The 23,805-nt window shown below is 40.5% G+C and overlaps 1 protein-coding gene across 5 annotated transcripts in view; it reads right to left on the reverse strand.

The window, feature by feature from the left end:
- Positions 1-6,096: 6,096 nt before the first annotated feature.
- Positions 6,097-23,805, reverse strand: part of PHKA1 (phosphorylase kinase regulatory subunit alpha 1) — a 171,787-nt gene continuing 154,078 nt past the window's right edge. For all 5 annotated transcript variants that reach the window (XM_027533403.1, XM_027533401.1, XM_027533405.1 and 2 more), the window contains 4 exons: positions 11,972-12,142; positions 9,857-9,910; positions 8,005-8,205; positions 6,097-6,697 (listed from right to left, as the gene is read on the reverse strand). In XM_027533403.1, the coding sequence (XP_027389204.1) occupies positions 6,524-6,697; positions 8,005-8,205; positions 9,857-9,910; positions 11,972-12,142 (600 nt within the window). In that variant the 3' untranslated portion in view covers positions 6,097-6,523. The remainder of the gene's footprint in view (positions 6,698-8,004; positions 8,206-9,856; positions 9,911-11,971; positions 12,143-23,805) is intronic.

Genomic DNA, 23,805 nt, shown 5'->3' on the forward strand with positions numbered 1-23,805 from the left:
TATGGGTAGGAAGTGGAAGGATGATGGCAGAATGCTGCTGCTGCTGCTGCTGCTGCTAAGTCGCTTCAGTCGTGTCCAACTCTGTGCAACCCCACAGATGGCAGGCAGCTCACCAGGCTCCGCTGTCCCTGGGATTCTCCAGGCAAGAACACTGGAGTGGGTTGCCATTTCCTTCTCCAATGCATGAAAGTGAAAAGTGAAAGGGAAGTCCCTCAGTAAGTGTCTGACTCTTCGTGACCCCATGGACTACAGCCTACCAGGCTCCTCCATCCATGGGATTTTCCAGGCAAGAGTACTGGAGTGGGTTGCCATTGCCTTCTCCCTTGGCAGAATACAGACTGGCTAAGTGAAAATCTAAAATCTGGACTCTATTTGAGGTGAAAATGGATTGTTCCATGTGTTCTTTAAGTTCTAGCAACAGACAGCTGAACACTTCAGCAAGGGGGAGCATTGCTTCTAAACTGGAAACAATATCCTTGTTTGGCATACAATGTTGCAAGATGGAAAAAGATAAATTGTTGCTTGGGGATCTGAAACTGGTAGCATATTCCTGCAGCAAATCCCACAGGGAGGCTACACCCTTATTCATCATTAGGATAGAGCACAAATCATGCCACAGGTTCCAATCTCAACTTTCCACATGCTTAATACTTCTATGATCCTTAAGAAGAAAACCTTTTCCAAAGCACCAGATTTGCAGTCGGAGGACTTGAAGTCAGAGGAAATAGGTTGAATCTTGGTTCCACCGTTAACTTAGTGTGGTGACCCTGGATAAGTTCCTTGACTCCCTTTTCTTAGGCGTTTTTGCTAAAGGTAGTTTTTGAACTAGCAAGGTCATGATAGGCTGTGCCGCTTCTTTTGACGATCTCTGCCTTTACTTGCTGGCAGAAGCAGGGAGAAGGGAAAGCAAATACATTAAGAAGTTACTACCCCTCTAGCCAACCTCTGTGCATTTTATCATATGCCCACTGATACCTCAACTGTACTGAACCAAATGACCCTAGTTTTCACACCATTTCCTCATGTCTTTTCCTTGGAAAGGGTCATTGTTGAGAATGCGAATTCTAGAGTCAGACTGCTTGGGCTTAGATCCCAGTTCTACCACTTCCTGGCTGCTTGATCTTCAACAACTTGCTTATAATGCTCAGTGCTTCAGTTCCATCATATGTAAGATGGGGATGACAACAATTTCTATCTTACATGGTAATTATGAAGGCAGAATAAGATGGTTCATGCCAATAGAGATGCAGACATAGAGAGCAGACTCGTGGACACAGTGGGTGAAGGAGAGTGTAGGGCAAATTGAGAGAATAGCATTGAAACGTATTACATTACCATATGTAAAATAGATACCTAGTGGGAAGTTGCTGTAGAACACAGGGAGCTCAGTCTGGTACTCTGTGACAACCTAGAGGGGTGGGATAGAGGGGGTGGGAAGGAGGTTCAAGTGGGAGGGGAAATATGTATAATTATGGCTGATTCACGTGGTTGTACAGCAGAAACCAATACAACATTGTAAAGCAATTGCTCTCCAATTAAAAAAAAGATGGTCCATGCCAAATGCCTGTATAACAATGTCTGGCATTTGGTAAGCACTCAAATATTGATTATTATTTGCTTTAACAGCTATTATGCCAAATATTCCTTAATTTGGGGGAAGTCTCCACCCCACTGTTATCTTTACCCACATACCACTATTGCATGAGAACTATTACTAGTTTGAGACAGGTCTTTGGCTTTTAGGCCTAGCCTTAAGAGAAATCAGACTTCTGCTAAATATAGGGTGACCATACCATCCAACGGAGAAGGCAATGGCACCCCACCCCAGTACTCTTGCCTGGAAAATCCCATGGATGGAGGAGCTTGGTGGGCTGCAGTCCATGGGGTCGCTAAGAGTCGGACACGACTGAGCGACTTCACTTTCACTTTTCACTTACATGCATTGGAGAAGGAAATGGCAACCCACTCCAGTGTTGTTGCCTGGAGAATCCCAGGGACAGGGGAGCCTGGTGGGCTGCCGTCTATGGGGTCGCACAGGGTCGGACACGACTGAAGCGACTTAGCAGCAGCAGCAGCATACCATCCATACTGGGACACTTTTAATGACAGAGAGTGCTATTAATAATTATACCAGGACAACAGGCATAAATGGGGACTGTCCTGAGCAAACCAAGGCCTAAGGCCACTCAAGTTTGACAGGAAATGGATACTAAATATGGAAAAACACTGTATTTATCTCCATTGCATTAGTACAGGTACTAGGTATTTGGTAAGTATAAAAAGGATTTTTTAAGAGTAATAACTTTGACCCATCAGCTGCATAAAATTCTCAGAATGTAGTATTATCTAACTAACCAGGATGGGACTGCAGAGACAGTTCATCCTTGCTGGATAAACCCTCTCTTGTTATACAAAAGGCTAATGAGTAGCAGAAACAAGATTCTGCCAAATATTCATAACATTTAGGAGAGCGAACAGTTTTTAGGTATCTTCTAGTAGTGCAGGCTCATCACCTGCACACAAATGTAATGCTGAGCAAAAATTAGCCTTATTCATTCATCAGAACAGGTTCCCTGATGATATCAATAAGCTAGTTTAAATTTAGTGAGCGTAGTTTAAGTAGCTGTGCATGTGAATAATAAAACTGCATTTCTTTACATATATTACAATATTATATAATTTATAATATGATTTATGTATTAATATTATCCTATTTTGACCCAATTAATGAGCTTTGACTGTAGTGCATACCTAGAGTATGTAAAATAGAGCCATGAAACAAACCCCAATCACAGAAACACATGAGGCTTTGCACATTGGCACCAGACATAATTTAATTGGAAATTCTAATTTTTTATTCTATTTTCAAAATGTAAGTGCTTTAAAAAAAAGTCTAATGTGTTTTTTAGTGTTGCATACTTAAAAATGAACAAAATATGAATCAAGTTTTCTAAACAGTTGCTTTAAAAGTGAAGTAGCTCTGTATGGGAGGCATAGTGATAGATAACCTCATAAACCCAGAGAAATATAGCCATCATGTCAGTTCAGGTAAATGTGTGTGAGAGCTAGTGGTGATGCTCAAATGTGCCACTTCAGATGTACTCCCCATGGCTGGGGTACACTTGCAGCCAGTGAAAAGATAAAGAGTTTCAGTTCAGTTGCTCAGTTGTGTCCGACTCTTTGCGACTCCATGGACTGCAGCACGCCAGGCCTCCTTGTCCATCACTAGCTCCTGGAGTTTACTCAAACTCATGTCCACTGAGTCGGTGATGCCATCCAACCATCTCATCCCTTCTCCCGCTTTCAATGTTTCCCAGCATCAGGGGCTTTTCAAATGAGTTAGTTCTTCCCATCAGGTGGCCAAAGTACTGGAGCTTCAGCTTCAACATCAGTCCTTCCAATGAATATTCAGGACTGATTTCCCTTAGGATGTACTGGTTGGATCTCCTTGCAGTCCAAGGGACTCTCAAGAGTCTTCTCCAACACCACAGTTCAAAAGCATCAATTCTTCGGTGCTCAACTTTCTTTATAGTCCAACTCTCACATCCATACATGCCCACTGGAAAAACCATACCCTTGACTAGACGGACATTTGTTGGCAAAGTAATGTCTCTGCTTTTTAATATGCTGTCTAGGTTGGTCAGAACTTTCCTTCCAAGGAGTAAGCGTCTTTTAATTTCATGGTTGCAGTCACCATCTGCAGTGATTTTGGAGCCCCAAAAAATAAAGTCTGTCACTGTTTCCCCATGTATTTGCCATGAAGTGATGGGACATGATGCCACAATCTTAGTTTTCTGAATGTCGATCTTTAAGCCAACTTTTTCATTCTCCTCTTTCACTTTCATCAAGAGGCTCTTTAGTTCTTCTTCACTTTCTGCCATAAGGGTAGTGTCATCTGCATATCTGAGATTATTGATATTTCTCCCGGCAATCTTGATTCTAGCTTGTGCTTCTTCCAGCCCAGCATTTCTCATGATGTACTCTGCATATAAGTTAAACAAGCAGGGTGACAATATACAGCCTTGACATATTCCTTTTTAGAACCAGTCTGTGGCTTCCTGATCTGCATACAGATTTCTTAACAGGCAGGTCAGGTGGTCTGGTATTTCCATCTCTTTCAGAATTTTCCACAGTTTGTGGTGATCCACACAGTTAAAGGCTTTGGCATAGTCAATAAAGCAGAAATAGATGTTTTTCTGGAACTCTCTTGCTTTTTTGATAATCCAACGGATGTTGGCAGTTTGATCTCTGGTTCCTCTGCCTTTTCTATAACCAGCTTGAACATATGAAAGTTCACGGTTCATGTACTATTGAAGCCTGGCTTGGAGAATCTTGAGCATTACTTTACTAGCGTGTGAGATGAATGCAATTGTGTGGTAGTTTGAGCATTCTTTGGCATTGCCAAAAGTATAGTTTCAGAACAGGGTGTAAATTTTCTTTATATGTGACCAGAAAATCATGTAATCAGAAATATACTTACCATGTGTTTCCATTTCCTATAAGAGAAACACTGAAAATGTTGGACATCCTTTCTTTGTTTCCACTATCTGTTTTACTATCACCCTACTATGTTCATTTATTCACGTGTACTCATAATATTGTCACTGGTAATGTTACAATTATTTAGAGAGCCCACCATCCCCATTCTTGGAGAAAAACCTGAAAAAATATGATGGAAAATAGAGGATTGAAGTAGGAAGTTATCTGAATGCAAATAGGGAAATTAGTAGAGTCTTTACAGGAGAAGGAAAATGCTATGGACTGAATGTGTGCATCCCTTCAAAATTCCTATCTTGAAGCCTCAGTCCCCCCATGTAATGGTATTTGGAGGTGGGAGCCTTTGGGAGGTAATCAGGTAGAGTCTGCATGGCAGGCCTGGTGCCCTTATGAAAAAAGGAAGAGACCAGAGCTTACTCTCTGTGTGCCATGTGAAGATACAGCAAGAAGGCCCAGAAAGAGGGCACTCCCCAGACACTGAATCTGCTGGTACTTTGGTCTTGAACCTCTCAGCCCTCAGAACCATCAGAAGTAAATGTTTGTTGTTTAAGCCACCCTGTCTATGGTATTTTGTTATAGTAGCCTTGAACTAAAACAGAAAGTTAGGAGAAACATTCTTCAATGGCTACCTAAATGTGAGACTAAGGAAGAGGACTCAAGGAGTCCTCCATTATCTTTTGTGTGTCAGCCTGAGACCACAGTCACATACCTCTCCCACACACAGCACTCATATTTATATACTTACACAGTTTGTCGAACATGGATAAAGATATTAATAGATATACAGACACATCAAAACTACTTACATTCAGAAAAAGTTCCCATGTATGCTTAGACATACATACAAATGTAGGTGTTTTCAAGAGACAGATATATGCCCACAGATATCAAGATATACATAGATGTGAACAATAGAACCAGAAAGTAAAAATGCAAGTGAATGAGTTTAAAAGCATATAGGAGGTCAGGGAGTTGGAGGGGGTGGATGCTGTAGGAAGTGAGTATGTGAGTGAGACAAAGACCAGGTGAGCACAGAGAACGAGTACTCAGTAAAGCAGCTATAGATTGGACTTCTGGATCCCTGTTCATCAAAGATAGAGGCTTCAATTATTCTCTGTGTTGTGTGCTAGCTCACTCTTCAAAGGCATGGATTAGTGTACAAGGCTTTCTTCAAGACACTAACCCATCTGATTCCTTCTCCATTCCCTAGGTGTAAGACTCTACCCAGACATCTTCTCTTCTTCCACTCTCCTTTCTGAAATTGGGCTCCCGGCTCCATTTCTCTGGGTTATTCTGCATTTTCTGCTACACATACATCTTTGAGTACCAGCAATCTTGGTTAAATGTGATTTTAAGTGTTAATACTGAAATTCTTAAATATACACAGTAAACTTGCAATTTCTCGATATTTCACCAAAAGGAGAATAAGAATTATGTATATATAGATACAGAGAAGGCAAAAGCAGAGGCTAAGTCTGCATAGAAAGGAATTCATCATTCAGCATGAGGCAGCATGTGAGTGAAGAAGAAAATTATGATCTGGTACTCTTTTCCCAAGAAAAGGCACTTAGAATAGATAATTTCCAACTTATAGGAGCATAAAATCCAACAACTGAGGGTTTATTCACTTGAAATAATGTCCCAATGCACCCACCACTCATTTACACAATGAAACCACACATAAGAAAAATCAAACTTCAGGAATAAGTTATTATTAACATCTGCTCCCCAAACAGGAGTTAGAAAACTAAGTTTGTAACAGATCTAGAGAATAAAAACACACACTTTTATGAATCATGAAAGAATGAAGGCTCACAATGAAGAGCCTGGGTGAGCAGATGCCTCCAAGCAAGGGTTCACATCTTCTAAAGCAGTTATTTTATCAGAAAAATTTGCTCTTCTTGGGAGGGATGGGTTGGCAAGGGACAGGGTGGGAGTGATCAGGTCATCATATTTCAGTTCCATGCATAATCAACGAGGCAGGAACCAGCTGTCAAAAGGCTCCCAGCAGCCAGGCCTAGAGGCCTCACTGCATGGCACAGATGCTGTGGGGCAGGAACTCCTGCACATAGGTGGCCGCTGCTTTGGAGAGGTAGGTCATGGTGCCAAACCTGCCACTGGGTGCACTGTCATACAGAAGAGTACAGATGCCAGACGCAGGATCCTTTGCCAACATGATATCATCTGCACCGAGGGTTTTCTGTTTGGTGTTTAAGGATGGGAAAACACAGGGGAAAGGAAAAATTACTAATCCTACTAACTAAAGTCCTGATTAGAATAACTCAGAACCTCTTCCCCATCACCAACTAGTTGGATCTTAGGCTGTTTAGACAGCAAGGGATCAGGGTTATACTCAAAATGGTGGCTATGAATTTTTACACATTCATTTTTCACTAGATCCCCAATCATATGAATAATTTTAAAAGCACTAATTGTTTAGAATTTTTGAAAGTTCAATATAATAGGTAATTAGAGTTTCGTTCGTTAAGAGTCAAAAGTTAAAACTTACAAATCACCCTAGATGAACTTCGGTCTGCATCCTTCTAGTACTACTGACTCAGCATGTGTTCTTATTATTCTTGTTTGGCTGTGCTGTGTGGGATCTTAGTTCCCCAAGCAGGGATTGAACTAGTGCCCCCTGCATTGGGAGCATGGAGTCTTAAGCCCTGGACCATCAGGGAAGCCACTCAGTATGTATCATTTTATCTTGTATTTGACCATTATTTCTTTTCTTTCTAAGTCGATTTAATTCAAATGGATCACAAGCTTTCCAAGCTAGAGTCAATGTCTAAAAAGGATCACATTTTCTGATACAATAAAGAGCAGTCAGAGCATTTAAAATTAGGACTGTCTTGTGAAATCTTTGAAAAGTCCTAGAGAAGCTTTTAATTTCCTTTGCATCCCCATCCCCAGGGCCTAAAAGAATGAAACACTGATTACATGTTTTGGAAACTGTTCTATTGACAAGAGCACATGCCCTTCACTTTCTGTGTTCCTACTTTTAATCTAGGAGACATCTGGAAAGCTTTTAGTAGTCTGCATTTTTTAAATGTGGTTGATTTTCTGAAGTAAGATTTAATAAGAAAATATAGAGTTAAATATTTTACTTTAATATTTTCTTATAGGTAAGAAAGAAAAGCAAAAACAAAACAAACCTAAATCAAATCTTCTCTTTTCCTTAATAGTCCACAAAGGATATACTACCCAATAGTTTCTTATTAAGTCCTTATCACTACAAAAAGTAGTGTGATAAAAGTAGTATGAAATATGACAAAAAGCATAAAAGCCTCCTGAGTTCCAGGCAACTTTACCATCTAACACAACCACAAAACATGGTAAAAGACAGAGGTCATCCCACAGCCTAGTTCTCAAACAGATAGAGGTCAGAGCCACTACAAAGGAGGCCTAGAAAACAGCTATGAGGAAGATGGCACAAGAAAGTGACCTTGGCTTCTTGAAGAGTTAATATCAGACACTTCCCTTTGAGAAAACAACAGGTTTGCCTACCTGTTCTTGAAGAAACAAGTCATTGGCAATATGCACTATTTTCTCCACAGCAATGATGCTTCCAATACTATGAATTTCAATGTCTGCCATCATGGTGAGGACAAGGATGGCTTCAACCAGAAGCTGACGGTACTCTGGCTGAGGTACACGATTCAGGACAGACTCCACATGAACAGAGAATTTAATCTCGCCTGGAGTCATCTGTGATAGAAGGGGAAAAAAAAATCAGTTCTTAAGAGCCCATTGTGCTGGGAGGCATCAATTACCTATTCTGAAACGCAGAAGAAATACTGTAGCCAAGAGCACTGTTTCAGTCTCCTTTAAAGTAATTGAGTGAGTAAATAGGTTCAATCTTTCTGGAAGGCAATCTGGTGAGTATAACAAGCATCATAAAAGTGTCAGTGCCTTCTAACCCATAATTCTCCTTCTGGAAGTTCATCCTAAGGAAATAATTCAAGAGAGGATAAAAGCCCTATATGCAAGAGTGTTTTACAGCAGCCTTAGTCACAAGTATAAAGCTAGAAGTAATCTAAACATGGGAATGGTTGTGTAAATAATGGCATATCATGGTATGCCATTATGAGTTTCTGTAGAATCATTAAATGAATAAATAAGATGACTGTGGATAAAGGAAAAATCTAAGTAGAATCTAAAACTGTATATACATGACAGTTTGAGAATTAGGTAAAATATTTATATACTATTAGATTAAAAAAGGCATGAAGAAATATAAAGTTATTTTAGGGTGAAATGGATTAACAAATAATTTTTGGTAAAACTGTATTAAGCATACACTTTAGGATGGCAATGTAGATTCAGAGTCTAAAGGACTCAAGCTCTGCCTTTGCCACCTGGGAAGCCGCAATTCTATGACCTTGGAGAATTTACTTTTCTAAATTGATATGCTTGTCTGTGAACTAGGAACTACAATCCCTTTCTTAGCTATCACATAGTTGTGCTGAAGATCAAATTAAAGACTGTATAAAGGTGTTTTGAAGACTCATAAAAGGTACATTCAGGTATGTATTATTATTAATTTGTTAACATTTTAATCTTGCTTAAAGGCAGAGAGAAGATCAAGAAAGGACACAGTGTTCTTTACTAGAGAAAAAGCCTCTAGGCAGGAGTGGAGCCCTGAAGCACAGCATTAGCTTTCTGTACCCTGCCCTCCAGTCATGATCTACAATTCCAGAGTGGGAATTGTAGCAGAAAATCTGGTCATACTAATTCGAGCTCCTTTGTTGATTTTATTTAAAAGCTATTTCTTCATAATTTTAGTCTGATTGGGCAAAAAGCAAAATATGAAAGCACCTTCTAATCTATGTCTGTGGTTTATGGCAATGTTTTCCAACCAGAATTATATATCAGCATTATTCTAAGGATTGTTTAAAGTACAGGTGCTCATGTTCCATCCTTGGAGAGCTGGAGATAGGAGTTTGGGTTACTGTGATATATAGTTAGAGCTAAGGACCACTGGTTTATAATCACTGGTTTATAGTTTACAAGCATCTTATTAGAGAAAGGTAGGGATGAGCAGGATGGGGGCATGAGAAGTCATTCATTCATTCTTAGATTCATTCTCATCTGCCATTTCCAACCCTGGCAATATTCACATAAATCAGTCTAACTTAATCAACCATTAAAAGAAGCTGGCTTTATATAATTAATGTAATACATAATTATTCTCTAATATTCCCATTCTATTAAAAAAATTTTTTTTCTCCTTTCTTCCAATGCATTTTATGTTCAGTTGATTTATGAAAGCACAGATTTGTTATTTTGAAAAGTGATCACTGAAATACTTTAGCCAGACAAGCTATCAATCACATAAATGTGAAAGACAGAATCTTACCTCTCTAGTAGTTGAAGAAGGAAGAACAAAACCTTCCACAGAAAGTCCGTGACACTGCAAAACAGCAAAAACCTGTCACCAAGGATATGCTGATAACTAGAAGACCGTAAGGAGACACTTAGATGCTGAGTAATCACAGGCCAGTGAAAGGCCCTGCAGCCCACGTGTCTTTGCCAAGGGGTTGCGATTGAATGTGTGGCAAGAAGCAGGGTTGGACTTAAGGGTACTCAAGGTTCATCCTCTACTTAGGGGAGTAAAAGTCTCAGGAGGATCTACCTATTGGATAGCCTAGTCCTAAAGATTCAGAGACTATCTAGGAGGATACCATGGTAGGTTCCAGAGCCATCATAACTAGACTTCAGAAAGATTTTTTAGGCTAAAGAGAAAAACTAAATATATGCATGTACTGAATATGCATAATTACTACATTTTCTAGTTAAGCATCCCCATCAGCACTCCTGATCCCCTCACCCTGCTCTACTTTCTCTACAGTACCTGTCATCATTTAACATTCTGTATAATTTATGTATTTTATTTATTGTTTGTCTCTCTCTAGTAGACTATAAGTTCTACACAGGACAGAGACTGTTGTCTGTTTTGTTTTCTGTTGTATACCTGTGAGCACCTAGGACATTGCTTAGTGCACAGTAGATGCTCAAGAAATGCTATATGAATGAATTATGGTCTATATCCCTCTCACCATCAATTCAGTTATTAAAAAGCAATGGGAATTAATGACTTGCCATTTTATATTTTAAAGAAATCTAAAACATCATATTTTAAACCACAGATAAATATTCCAATCCAACAGGTTTATCAACTCTACCAGACACTCCCATCCCATGTTTCATATGCCAAATAACAATCCTTATACAGAGAATTACCAGCCTTGAAACATATGTGCAGAGTGATTATGTTACATTCATACTCTGAAAGGAATGGAATGAAAAATACAGAGGGCATTTGTTTTCCCTCTTTATATCAGGAGTTTAAGTTCGTGTTTTGATTCTGCCACAAAATACCCAATTTTCCCAGTTAGATTTGAATGTTCCTTCCCTTGTATTCTCACAGCCTTCTGGGTTTGTACTTCTATCATAACACTTGTGGACTTTCATTATAGCTGCTATGCAAAAAGATGGTATCTGGGTAGAAGAGCACCTAGTACCTGTACTCTGTGAAACTGAATTGCCACAAGCCAGGTATAAATGCAAAGATAAAGCACATATCTGTTAACACTGTGCTACAGTTGTTTTATGGAAGGAAAACAGCTGATAGGTACTTTTTGAAAGGAGGATTACCAGAGCTGATAGCTTAAGGAATCTATTTTCACTTTTCCAAAGGATCACCTGATTCTGTCCCTGGAAGAACATCAGTGTGCAAAAGGGAGAAACATCCTGGTTGAAGTGTTCTTCAGGTCATTACCAAGGGCAATGAAGCAAAAAATAGCACCTATGAGACTATGAATGAGACCCATGAATGAGAACTATAGTCTTCTTGGTCTTACAAATCTGTCACAATCATAATGGTGTGATGTCTCCTGGAATGTCTTTGGCAAACTAGGCCTTTGACAGAAAAACAAAAACTGGTCACACCAGTAGAGTCTTTGGACTATTGGCATCACTATGACTGCATTTATTTAGTAGTTTTCATCCAAGAAAGAATATAGGTAAGAGTTTCTCATAAAACTTCCCATATACCACAGTTGTTTTACTACAGTAACATTTGGTTATTAACAGCACATTGTTACAATAACATTTCTACTCTGCAATAGCTACAAAGAAAGTGTCTTTATCACTGCATTCATTTGATTGGCAGTAAGTGTATCACAATGTTTCACAATGTCCAACTACGGCCAAAAAGATGAGCAGTGATGTTTCTGAAATGTCTTTATAAACACAATGGCAATAGTAATGGAGAGAGACTAAATTATCAATAATATCAAAATAACAAATCAACTATTTCATTTTAATGTTTTCTTCTAGGTTTTATCCATAAGAGCATATGCCTTTTATATAACTGAAATGATATCACAGTCATGTCATATCTCAGACAAGAAGACTGATAATTTCATGAGGGGGGTAAAATAAAGAGACACCTATGGTGTATTATGCTTACCTTCTGTAAAACTTTCCATACTTTTTGATAAAATCCAATTGGGACTCTGTTCAATGCGCCATCCAGCCTTCTTCGGCGTTGCCATTGACCTTGACGACTATCTTTAGATGTCTGTTGACCAAATGCTCTAGAGAAGGACGCACCACTTGAACTCATAGAGGTTCCAGGTGGCTTGGGAGAAAAGCAGAGAAAAGAACATAAATCAAAAGTCACCTCTGTTTTTATGACTAATGTATAATAGCACAATGAATAACAAACACACTCAGCAGAATTATAAACCACAAATTTAAGTGTAACAGCCAAGACACAGAGGTTATAGTGAAGCTAGCAGACTTATGAGTAGCTAGCAGCAATGTTGGAGAAGGAAATGGCGACCCACTCCAGTGTTCTTGCCTGGAGAATCCCAGGGACTGGGGAGCCTGGTGGGCTGCCGTCTATGGGGTCACGCAGAGTCGGACACGACTGAAGTGACTTAGCAGTTAGCAGCAGCAATGTAAACAGATACAATCCTTTTAGAAACCATCTAGTGATACATAAGAAGAGCCATAAAAATACTGATGACATGGGAGGTTCTTCACTCTCTTTCCAAGGTTATTTCTGTTAAACTTTTAACTGGTCTATGGCTTAGTTTGTTGCTCTCATAGGCTATAACACAAGCTTCAATTTAAAAGAATTGAAATAAGACACAGAGTATGGTATCTTACTACAATGAAATTAAATTAGAAATCAGTAGCAAAAGGAAATTTGGAAAATTTTACAAATATGTGGAAATTAGACAACATATCCCTAAATAACCAGTGGGGTAAGAAAGAAAATGCAAGGAAAATTAGAAAACACTTTAAGATGAATGAAATTGAAAACAACATACCAAAACTTATGGGATGCAACTAAAGAGAACTTTATTTTATAAATGTTTGTACTAAAAAAGAAGAAATATCTCAAATTAATAACTAAATCTTCTACCTTAAGACAATGTAAAAAAGAAGAAATGAAGAGCAAACTAAAATGAAAGCAAGAAGAAGAAAAAAATAAGATTATAACAGAAAGAAAAATAAATAGAAAACAAAAATAACTGAGGAAAAGCCAATGAAACCAAAGTTTGTTTCTTTGAAAATCAACATCAACAAAATTGAAAAAGATTTATCTAGACATACCAAAAAAGGGAAATGTATTAAAATTAGGATAGAAAGCGAGGACTCACTTCCAGCCTTAAAGAAAGGATTATAAGGATATACCATTGGTAGCCATGGTGCCAAGATGGCAGTGTAGAAGGATGTGCACTCATCTCCTGTGAGAACTCCAAACTTGCAACTAACCACTGAACAACCATCAACAGGAGAATGGTGGATCCCACCAAAAAAAAAAAAAAAGATCCCCATGTTCAAGGGCAAAGGAGAAACCCCAACAAAACAGTAGGAGGAGTGAAATCGCATTTAGACTCAAACCTCATACTGGCCAGAGATGCTCGGAGGGCTCAAACCAAACCTTGTGCACACCAGGACCCAGGTACCCCACAGAGACTGAGCCAGACCTGCCTTTGAGTGTTTAGGTGTCTCCTGCAGAGGCACAGACTATCAGTGGCCTGCTGCAGGGACAGGGGCTCTGGCTGCAGAAGACCTGGGGGGCACAGGGTGTGAACCCCACACAGAGCCACCAAGCAGACAACCCACAAACTGGAGAACAATTATACCAAAGAAGGTCTCGCACTGTTGCAAAATTCTAGGGCCCACAGCAGTTTTCCCAACCTGGGGATCCAGCAAAGGGACTGAGAACCCACAGGGAATTTGACTTTGAAGGCCAGTGGTATTTCATTATAGAACTTCCACAGGACTGGGGGAAAACGCCCTAGGAGGGCACACACAAAACCTTGTGTGCACCACGACCCAGGAGAAAGGAGCAGTGACTCCACAAGAAACTGAGCCAGACTTGCTGTGAGTATCCAGGAGTCTCCAGAGGAGGCATGGGTCGACAGTGGCTGCTGTGGGCTCAGGGGCACTGAATACAACCGTCTTGGCATAAGCCCCTTTGAAGGAGTTCACATTATTGCCATTACCCTTACTATAGGTATGCCAAACTACAGGGAGGGAACACAGCCCCACCCATTGACAGAAAATTGGATTAAGATTTACTGAGCATGGCCCCACCCATCAGAGTAAGACCCAGATTCTTCCCATCAGGAAGCTTCCACAAGCCTCTTATCCTTATCTATCAGAGGGCATACAGAATGGAAACCACAATTACAGAAAGCTAACCAAACTGATCACTTGCATCACAGCCTTGTCTAACTCAGTGAACTATGAGCCATGCCATGTAGGGCCACCCAAGATGGACAGGTCATGGTGGAGAGTTCTGACAAAACATGGTCCCCTGGAGAAAGAAATGGCAAACCACTTCAGTATTCTTGCCTTGAGAACCCCTTGAGCAGTATGAAAAGGCAAAAAGATATGACACTGAAAGATGAACTCCCCAGGTCAGTAGGTGCCCAATATGCTTCTGGAGAAGAATGGAGAAATAGCTCCAGAAAGAATGAAGAGGCTGAGCTAAAGCAAAAACAACCAGTTGTGGATGTGACTGGTGATGAAAACAAAGTCTGACGCTGTAAAGAACAATATTGCATAGGAACCTGGAATGTTAGGTCCATGAATCAAGGTAAATTGGAAGTGGTCAAACAGGGGATGGCAAGAGTGAATATCAACATTTTAGGAATCAGTGAACTAAAATGGATGGGAATGGGCGAATTTCATTCAGATGACCATTATATCTACTACTGTAGGCAAGAATTCCATAGAAGAAATGGAGTAGCCCTCACAGTAAACAAAAGAATCCGAAATACAGTATTTGGGTACAATCTCAAAAATGACAGAATGATCTCTGTTTCCAAGGCAAACTATTCAACATCACAGTAACCAAGTCTATGCCCCATCCACTAATGCCAAAAAGGCTGAAGTGGAACTGTTCTATGAAGACCTACAATAACTTCTAGAGCTAACACCAAAAAAAGATGTTCTTTTCATCATAGGAGACAAGTTCAAAAGTATGAAGTCAAGAGATACCTGGAGTAACAGGCAAATTTGGCCTTGGAGTAAAAATGAAGCGGGGAATGGCTAACAGAGTTTTCCCAAGAAAATGCACTGTCATTTCAAACACCCACTTACAACAACACAAGAGACAACTCTACACATGGACATCACCAGATGGTCAATACTAAAATCAGATTGATTATATTCTTTGCAGTTTGAGATGGAGAAACTCTATACAGTCAGCAAAAACAAGACTGGGAGCTGACTGTGGCTCAGATCATGAACGCCATATTGCAAAATTCAGACTTAAATTGAAGAAAGTAGGGAAAACCACTAGGCTATTCAGCTATGACCTAAACCAAATCCCTTATGATTATACAGTAGAAGATACAAATAGATTCAAGGGATTAGATCTGATAGACAAAGTGCCTGAAGAATTATGGACAGAGGTTTGTAACACTGTACAGGAGGCGGTGATCAAAACTTTCTCCCAAAAGAAGAAATGCAAAAGGGCAAAACGGTTGTCTGAGGAGGCCTAACAAATAGCTGAGAAAACAAGAAAAGTGAAAGGAGAAAAGGAAAGGAAAGATATACCTATCTGAATGCAGAGTTCCAAAGAACAAGGAGAGACAAGAAAGCCTTCCTAAGTGATCAATGCAAAGAAATAGAGGAAAACTAGAGATCTCTACAAGAAAATTAGAGAGAAAGGGTCCCAAGATAGCAGAGGAATAGGATGGGAAGACCACTTTCTCCCCCACAAATTCATCAAAAGATCATTTGAACATTGAGCAACTTCCACAAAACAACTTCTGAATGCTGGGGGAGTACACCAGGAACCCACCAAGGCAGCCTAATCTCTTCAAAAGAAGGCTCAGTTAAGTTCAGTTGCTCAGTCACTGTGAACCCATGGACTCCAGCATGTCAGGCTTCCCTGTCCATCACCAACTCCTGGAGCTTGCTCAAACTCATGTCCAAGGAGTCAGTGATGCCATCCTCATCTCATCCTCTGTCATCCCCTTCTCCTCCTGCCTTCAATCTTTCCCAGCATCAGGATTTTTTCCAGTGAGTCAGTTCTTCAAATCAGGTGGCCAAAGGATTGGAGTTTCAGCTTCAGAACCCGTCGTTCCAATGAAAATTCAGGACTGATTTTCTTTAGGATTGACTGGTTTGATCTCCTTGCAATCCAAGGGACTCTCAAGAGTCTTCCCCAACACCAGTTCAAAAGCATCACTTCCTCCGCACTCAGCTGTCTTAATAGTCCAACTCTCACATCCATACATGACTACTGGAAAAATCATAGATTTGACTAGACAGATTCCTGTTGGCAAAGTAATGTCTCTGCTTTTTAATATGCTGCCTAAGTTGGTCACAGCTTTTCTTCCAAGGAGCAAGTGTCTTTTAATTTCATGGTTGCAGTCACCATCTGCAGTGATTTTGGAGCCCCCAAAAATAAAGTCTCTCACTTTTTCCATTGTTTCCCCATCTATTTGCCATGAAGTGATGGGACCAGATGCCATGATCTTAGTTTTTTGAATGTTGAGTTTTAAGCCAACTTTTTCACTCTCCTCTTTCACTTTCATCAAGAGGCTTTTTGGTTCCTCTTCACTTTCTGCCATAAGGGTGGTGTCATTTGCATATCTGAGGTTATTAATATCTCTCCCAGCAATCTTGATTCCAGCTTGTGCTTCATCCAGCCCAGCATTTCACATGGTGTACTCTGCACATGAGTTAAATAAGCAGTATGATAATATACAGCCTTGATGTACTCCTTTCCCAATTTGGAACCAGTCTGTTGTTCCATGTCCAGTTCTAACTGTTGCTTCTCGAGCTGCATACAGATTTCTCAGGAGGCAGGTAATCTGGTCTGGTATTCCCATCTCTTAAAGAATTTTCCACAGTTTGTTGTGATCCACACAAAGGCTTTAGTGTAGTCAATGAAGCAGAAGCAGATGTTTTTCTGGAATTATCTTGCTTTTTCTATGATCCAAAGGATGTTGGCAATTTGATCTCAGGTTCTTCTGCCTTTTCTAAATCCAGCTTGAACATCTGGAAGTTCACAGTTCATGAACTGTTGAATCCTGGCTTGGAGAATTTTGAGCATTACTTTGCTAGTGTGTGAGATGAGAGCAATTGTGTAGTAGTTTGAACATTCTCTGGCATTGACTTTCTTTGGGATTGGAATAAAAACTGACCTTTTCTAGTCCTGTGGCCACTGCTGAGTTTTCCAAATCTGCTGGCATATTGAGTGCAGCAGTTTCACAGCATCATCTTTTAGGATCTGAAATAGCTCAAATGGAATTCCATCACCTCTACTAGCTTTGTTTGTAGTGATGCGTCCTAAGGCCCACCTGACTTTGCATTTCAGGATGTTTGGCTCTAGGTGAGTGATTACAGCATCATAGTTATCTGAGTCATGAAGATCGTTTTTTGTATAGTTCTTCTGTGTATTATTGCCACCTCTTAATATCTTCTGCTTCTGTTAAGTTCATATCATTTCTGTCCTTTATTGTGCCCATCTTTGCATGAAATGTTCCCTTGGTATCTCTAATTTTCTTGAAGAAGAGATCTAGTCTTTCCCATTCTATTGTTTTCCTCTATTTCTTTGCATTGATCACTTAGGAAGGCTTTCTTATCTCTCCTTGCTAGTCTTTGGAACTCTGCATTCAAATGGGTATATCTTTCCTTTTATCCTTTGCCTTTAGCTTCTCTTGTTTTCTCAGCTATTTGTAAGGCCTCCTCAGACAACTATTTTGCCTTTTTGCATTTCTTTTTCTTGGGGATGGTCAAAAGGAGGTAGGACAAAATATTAAAAACAAATACAGAGACAAAGGATTTAGGATCAGAGATCCATCCTGGGGAAGGAGTGTTGAAAGAGGATAAGTTTCCACACAATAGGAAACCCTCTTACCATTGTGACAGTGGGGACCTTTGGAATCTCAGAGATCAACATAAAAAAAAAAAACAAAAAACCCAACACACACACACACACACACACACACACACACACACAGAATATGTGCCTAACTGCAACTACTTGCAGAGAAGTGGCTCAGACACTCGTATCCGCCAGCAGCAAGTGGGAGCTGGGTAGGTAGGCATGGGCTGTATCATTGGTCCTTAGGATAAGGACTGGGCTTGAATGCCTGAGGACAATCTGAATGGGCTAATGTGAGATAGTAACCCAAACCGTTGGATCACCAGAGAGACAAACATAGAAAAAAAAGGACCCTTCCTGTGAAAGGCTCTTATTTCCCATGGTCACCCCCGGCATGCTCAACAAAGGAGAGACCTTTGTTGAGAACAAAGGATTGTGCCCTAGCAAATACCAAAGGAGGGCAAGTCGGCTGCTATTTAGGGCCCTCCCTCCCCAGAGGCAGAGAGGCAGTGGGACAGCCAGAGTTGTAAGGCAAGGGGCTGCTATAATCTTGGCCCCAGAGACTGTATCTTTCACCAAACTGTGAGCAGGTTGCCAGTTGCTAACCATGTCTTCCTGGGATCCTGGTTGGTTCACATCCACCAGGAGTGTCACAGAGAAGCTGAGATCAGCTTCCCAGAGGAGACACACGGCATGCCTGAGATTGTACTCTTTGACACACCCAGGAAACTGAGTGGCCAGGACCAGGGAGGTGCAAAAGATGCACAACCCACCTGGGACAGTGCACTTACCAAGCACCCAGTCAGTCACCTGAGCAGCTTGGACCTGGGAAGGGCACAAAATGCACAGCCTATCTGGGTCCGTGCCATGCGGAGCACCCAAGAACCTGAGTGGCTTAAATGTGGGAAGTGCAAGAAATGCAAGATTCACTTGGGATAGTGCTCTTGCAGAGCACCCTGGAGCCTAAGCAGTGTGGAAGTACATGCCGCCTTGGGCTGTGACAAACCCAGTGTGGTCCATCCACTGCACACACCCCAGACACATGCCAGCAGTATTTGTTTGAAGTGTCTGTCTCTCCCCACAGCACAGTGGACAAGTGAACCTAAATAAGTGGCCACCTTCACCACCTTGTGTCAGGGCAGAAATTAGACACTGTAGAGACTTGCAAACAGAGGAAGCCAAAATAAACAAAGAAGGCGGAAACCACCCTGGAAGTGACAGGTGTAACAGATTAAAACCCTATAGTTAATGTTGAGACGGTGTATTTGAGGGGCAACTACAGACCATGAGAACAAGTATAAGTCAAAACAAGGGTCTATCTGACGCTGAACTGACCCTACACTGCCCACAATAGCTCCAGAGCTATACCCAGATATATTTTTACTATTATCACTGTAATTTTTAAAAAGTATTAGAGAGTCGGACACGACTGAGCGACTTCACTTTCACTTTTCACTTTCATGCACTGGAGAAGGAAATGGCAACCCACTCCAGTGTTCTTGTCTGGAGAATCCCAGGGACAGGGGAGCCTGGTGGGCTGCCAGATGTCTATGGGGTCACACAGAGTCGGACATGACTGAAGCGACTTAGCAGCAGCAGCAGATCTTTATTACTACTTTAACTTTCATTTTTATACCTACTATTACCTTTCTAAAAAAAAACCCTATTAAAAAAAAACAAACTCCGTATATATTTTTTTTAATTTTCGTGATTTTCTTTTGTATTTTTTATATTGTATTTTTGAGAGTCTAACTTCTATTCTAGGTTTTTAATCTTTGCTTTTTGATATTTGTTATCAATGTTCTTTCTACCTTTAAGAATCTAATTTTTACTATCCATTTTCACTTAGAGATTTGATTGCTCTCTTCCGTTTTGACTTTCCCTTTTCTCCTCTGGGTCACCTCTACCTCCTTTCTCCCTTTTAACTTTGTGAATCTGTCTGGGTGTTCCTGGCTGTGGAGAACACTTAGGGATTTGATTACTGGCTTGACTGCTCTGTCCCCTTTTGACTCTCCCTTTTCTCCCCCAGGTCATCTCTATCTCCCTTCTCCCTCTTATCTTCCCTATATAACTCTGTGAATCTCTCTCAGTATTCATGGCTCTGGAGAGTTGTTTCACCATTAGCCAAAGGGTTTTATCTTCTGTGCGACATGGATGGAGAAGTCTTGAGGCTACTGCAAGAAGAGGACTGAAACCCAGAGGCAGGAGGCTCAACTCCAGAACTTTAGAACACCAGAGAACTCCTGACTCCATGGAACATTGAAAGAAAAGAGCCCACCCCAAAGTCTCCATACATACACTGAAACCAAGCTCCACACAAGAGCCAACAAGTTCCAGTGCAACACACAGCGCATTAATTCTCCAGAAAAACGGGAACAGAATTCTGAACATTAAAAGACGGGCTGCCCAAAGCCATACCAAACCCATAGATATCACAAAACTCACTACTGGACACTTCATTGCATTCCAGAGAGAAGAGATCCAGCTCCACCCACCAGAACACAGACAGAAGTTCCCTCAACCAGGAAATCTTGACAAGTCAATGGTCCACCCCTCCTCCAACCCACCACAGGGAGCAGATTCCACAGTTAAGAGGAACCACAGTCTTCCAGCTTGCAGAAAGGGCACTCCAAACACAGCAAAGTAAACAAAATGAAAAGGCAGAGAAATACTCAGCAGGTGAACAAATATGATAAAACCCCACCAATCCAAACAAAAGAGGAGGAGATAGGGAGTCTACCTGGAAAAAGAATTCAGAATAATAATAGTAAAGATGATCCAAAATCCTGAAAACAAAATGTAATTACAGATAAACAGACTAGACAAGGACTGAGAAGATGCAAGAAATGTTTAACAAGGACCTAGAAGAAATAAATAAGAGTCAATCAATAAAGAACAGTGCAACAACTGCAATTAGAAACACTCTGGAGGGAACCAACAGTAGAATAACTGAGGCAGAAGAGAGGATAAGTGAGGTGGAAGATAGAATGATGGAAATAAATGAAGCAGAGAGGAAAAACAAAAAAATAATTAAGAGAAATGAGGACAACCCCAGAGACTTCTGGGACAATGTTAAAGGTCCCAATGTTCAAATCATAGGTGTCCCAGAAAAAGAAGACAGAAAGAAAGGGCCTGAGAGAATACTTGAAGAGATAATAGTTAAAAACTTCCCTAATATGGGGAAGGAAATAGCCACCCAAGTCCAAGAAACCTAGAGAATCCAAACAGGATCAACCCAAGGTAAAATATCTCAAGACACATATTAATCAAAATAACAAAAATTAAACAAAAAGACCAAATATTAAAAGCAGTAAAGGAAAAGCAACAAATAACACACAGGGGGATCCCCATAAGGATAACAGCTGATCTTTCAATAGAAACTCTTCAGACCAGAAGGGAATGGCGGAACATACTTAAAGTAATGAAAAAGAAAAACCTACACCCAAAATTGCTCTACCCAGCAAGGATCTCATTCAGATACTAAGGAGAAATCAAAAGCTTTACAGACAAGCAAAAGCTGAGAGAATTCAGCACCACCAAACCAGCTCTTCAACAAATACTAAAGGATCGTCTCTAGACAAGAAACACAGAAAAGGTTTACAAAAATGAACCCAAACAACAAAGTAAATGGGAATGAGATCATATTTATCAATAATTACCTTAAATGTAAATGGGTTAAATGCTCCAACCAAAAGACAAAGACTGGCCAAATGGATAAAAAATTAAGACCCCTATATATGCTGTCTGCAAGAGCCCCACCTCAAACCTAGGGACACATACACTGAAAGTGAGGGGCTGGAAAAAGATATTTCATGCAAATGGAGACCAAAGGAAAGCAGGACTAGCAATACTCATATCAGATAAAATAGACTTTGAAATAAAGACCATGATAAGAGACAAAGAAGGACACTACATACTGATCAAAGGATCCATTCAAGAAGAAAATATAACAATTATAAATATATATGCACCCAACATAAGAGTACCCAAGGCAAATGCTAATAAATATGATAGGGGAAATTAACAGTAACACAATAATAGTGGGGAATTTTTATATCCCATTCACTCCTATGGATAGATCAACCAAACAGAAAACTAGCAAGGAAACATAAGCTTTAAATGATACAATAGACCAGTTCAGATCAGATCAGATCAGTCGCTCAGTCATGTCTGACTCTTTGCAACCCCATGAATCGCAGCACGCCAGGCCTCCCTGTCCATCACCAACTCCCGGAGTTCACTGAGACCCAGGTCCATCGAGTCAGTGATGCCATCCAGCCATCTCATCCTCTGTCATCCCCTTCTCCTCTTGCCCCCAATCCCTCCCAGCATCAGTCTTTTCCAATGAGTCAACTTCGCATGAGGTGGCCAAAGTACTGGAATTCCAGCTTTAGCATCATTCCTTCCAAAGAAATCCCAGGGCTGATCTCCTTCAGAATGGACTGGTTGGATCTCCTTGCAGTCCAAGGGACTCTCAAGAGTCTTCTCCAACACCACAGTTCAAAAGCATCAATTCTTCGGTGCTCAGCCTTCTTCACAGTCTAACTCTCACATCTATACATGACCACAGGAAAAACCATAGCCTTGACTAGACGTACCTTTGCTGGTAAAGTAACATCTCTGCTTTTGAATATGCTGTCCCGGTTGGTCATAACTTTCCTTCCAAGGAGTAAGTGTCTTTTAATTTCATGGCTGCAGTCACAATCTGTAGTGATTTTGGAGCCCAGAAAAATAAAGTCTGACACTGTTTCCACTGTTTCCCCATCTATTTCCCATGAAGTGATGGGACTGGATGCCATGATCTTCGTTTTCTGAATGTTGAGCTTTAAGCCAACTTTTTCACTCTCCACTTTCACTTTCATCAAGAGGCTTTTGAGTTTCTCTTCACTTTCTGCCATAAGGGTGGTGTCATCTGCATATCTGAGGTTATTGATATTTCTCCCGGCAATCTTGATTCCAGCTTGTGTTTCTTCCAGTCCAGCGTTTCTCATGATGTACTCTGCATATAAGTTAAATAAACAGGGTGACAATATACCACCTTGACGAACTCCTTTTCCTATTTGGAACCAGTCTGTTGTTCCATGTCCAGTTCTAACTGTTGCTTCCTGACCTGCATACAAATTTCTCAAGAGGCAGATCAGGTGGTCTGGTATTCCCATCTCTTTCAGAATTTTCCACAGTTGATTGTGATCCACACAGTCAAAGGCTTTGGCATAGTCAACAAAGCAGAAATAGATGTTTTTCTGGAACTCTCTTGCTTTTTCTATGATCCAGTGGATGTTGACAATTTGATCTCTGGTTCCTCTGCCTTTTCTAAAACCAGCTTGAACATCAGGAAGTTCATGGTTCACATATTGCTGAAGCCTGGCTTGGAGAATTTTGAGCATTACTTTACTAGTGTGTGAGATGAGTGCAATTGTGCAGTAGTTTGAGCATTCTTTGGCATTGCCTTTCTTTGGGATTGGAATGAAAACTGACCTTTTCCAGTCCTGTGGCCACTGCTGAGTTTTCCAAATTTGCTGGCATATTGAGTGCAGCACTTTCACAGCATCATCTTTCAGGATTTGGAATAGCTCAACTGGAATTCCATCACCTCCACTAGCTTTGTTCGTAGTGATGCTTTCTAAGGCCCACTTGACTTCACATTCCAGGATGTCTGGCTCTAGGTCTGTGATCACACCATCGTGATTATCTGGGTCGTGAAGATCTTTTTTGTAAACCTAATTGGTATATATATATAGGATTTCACCCCCTCCCCCCAAAAATGGATTTCACCTTTTTCTCAAGTGCAAACAGAACATTCTCCAGGATAGATCACATCCTGGGCCACAGATATAGCCTTGACAAATTTAAAAAAACTGAAATTATTTCAAGCATCTTTTCTGATCACAATGTGGTAAGATTAGATATCAACTACAGGAAAAAACTATACACACACA

The sequence above is a fragment of the Bos indicus x Bos taurus genome, chromosome X, assembly GCF_003369695.1.
Source record: "Bos indicus x Bos taurus breed Angus x Brahman F1 hybrid chromosome X, Bos_hybrid_MaternalHap_v2.0, whole genome shotgun sequence".
In the NCBI taxonomy this organism is placed as follows: Eukaryota; Metazoa; Chordata; class Mammalia; order Artiodactyla; family Bovidae; genus Bos; species Bos indicus x Bos taurus.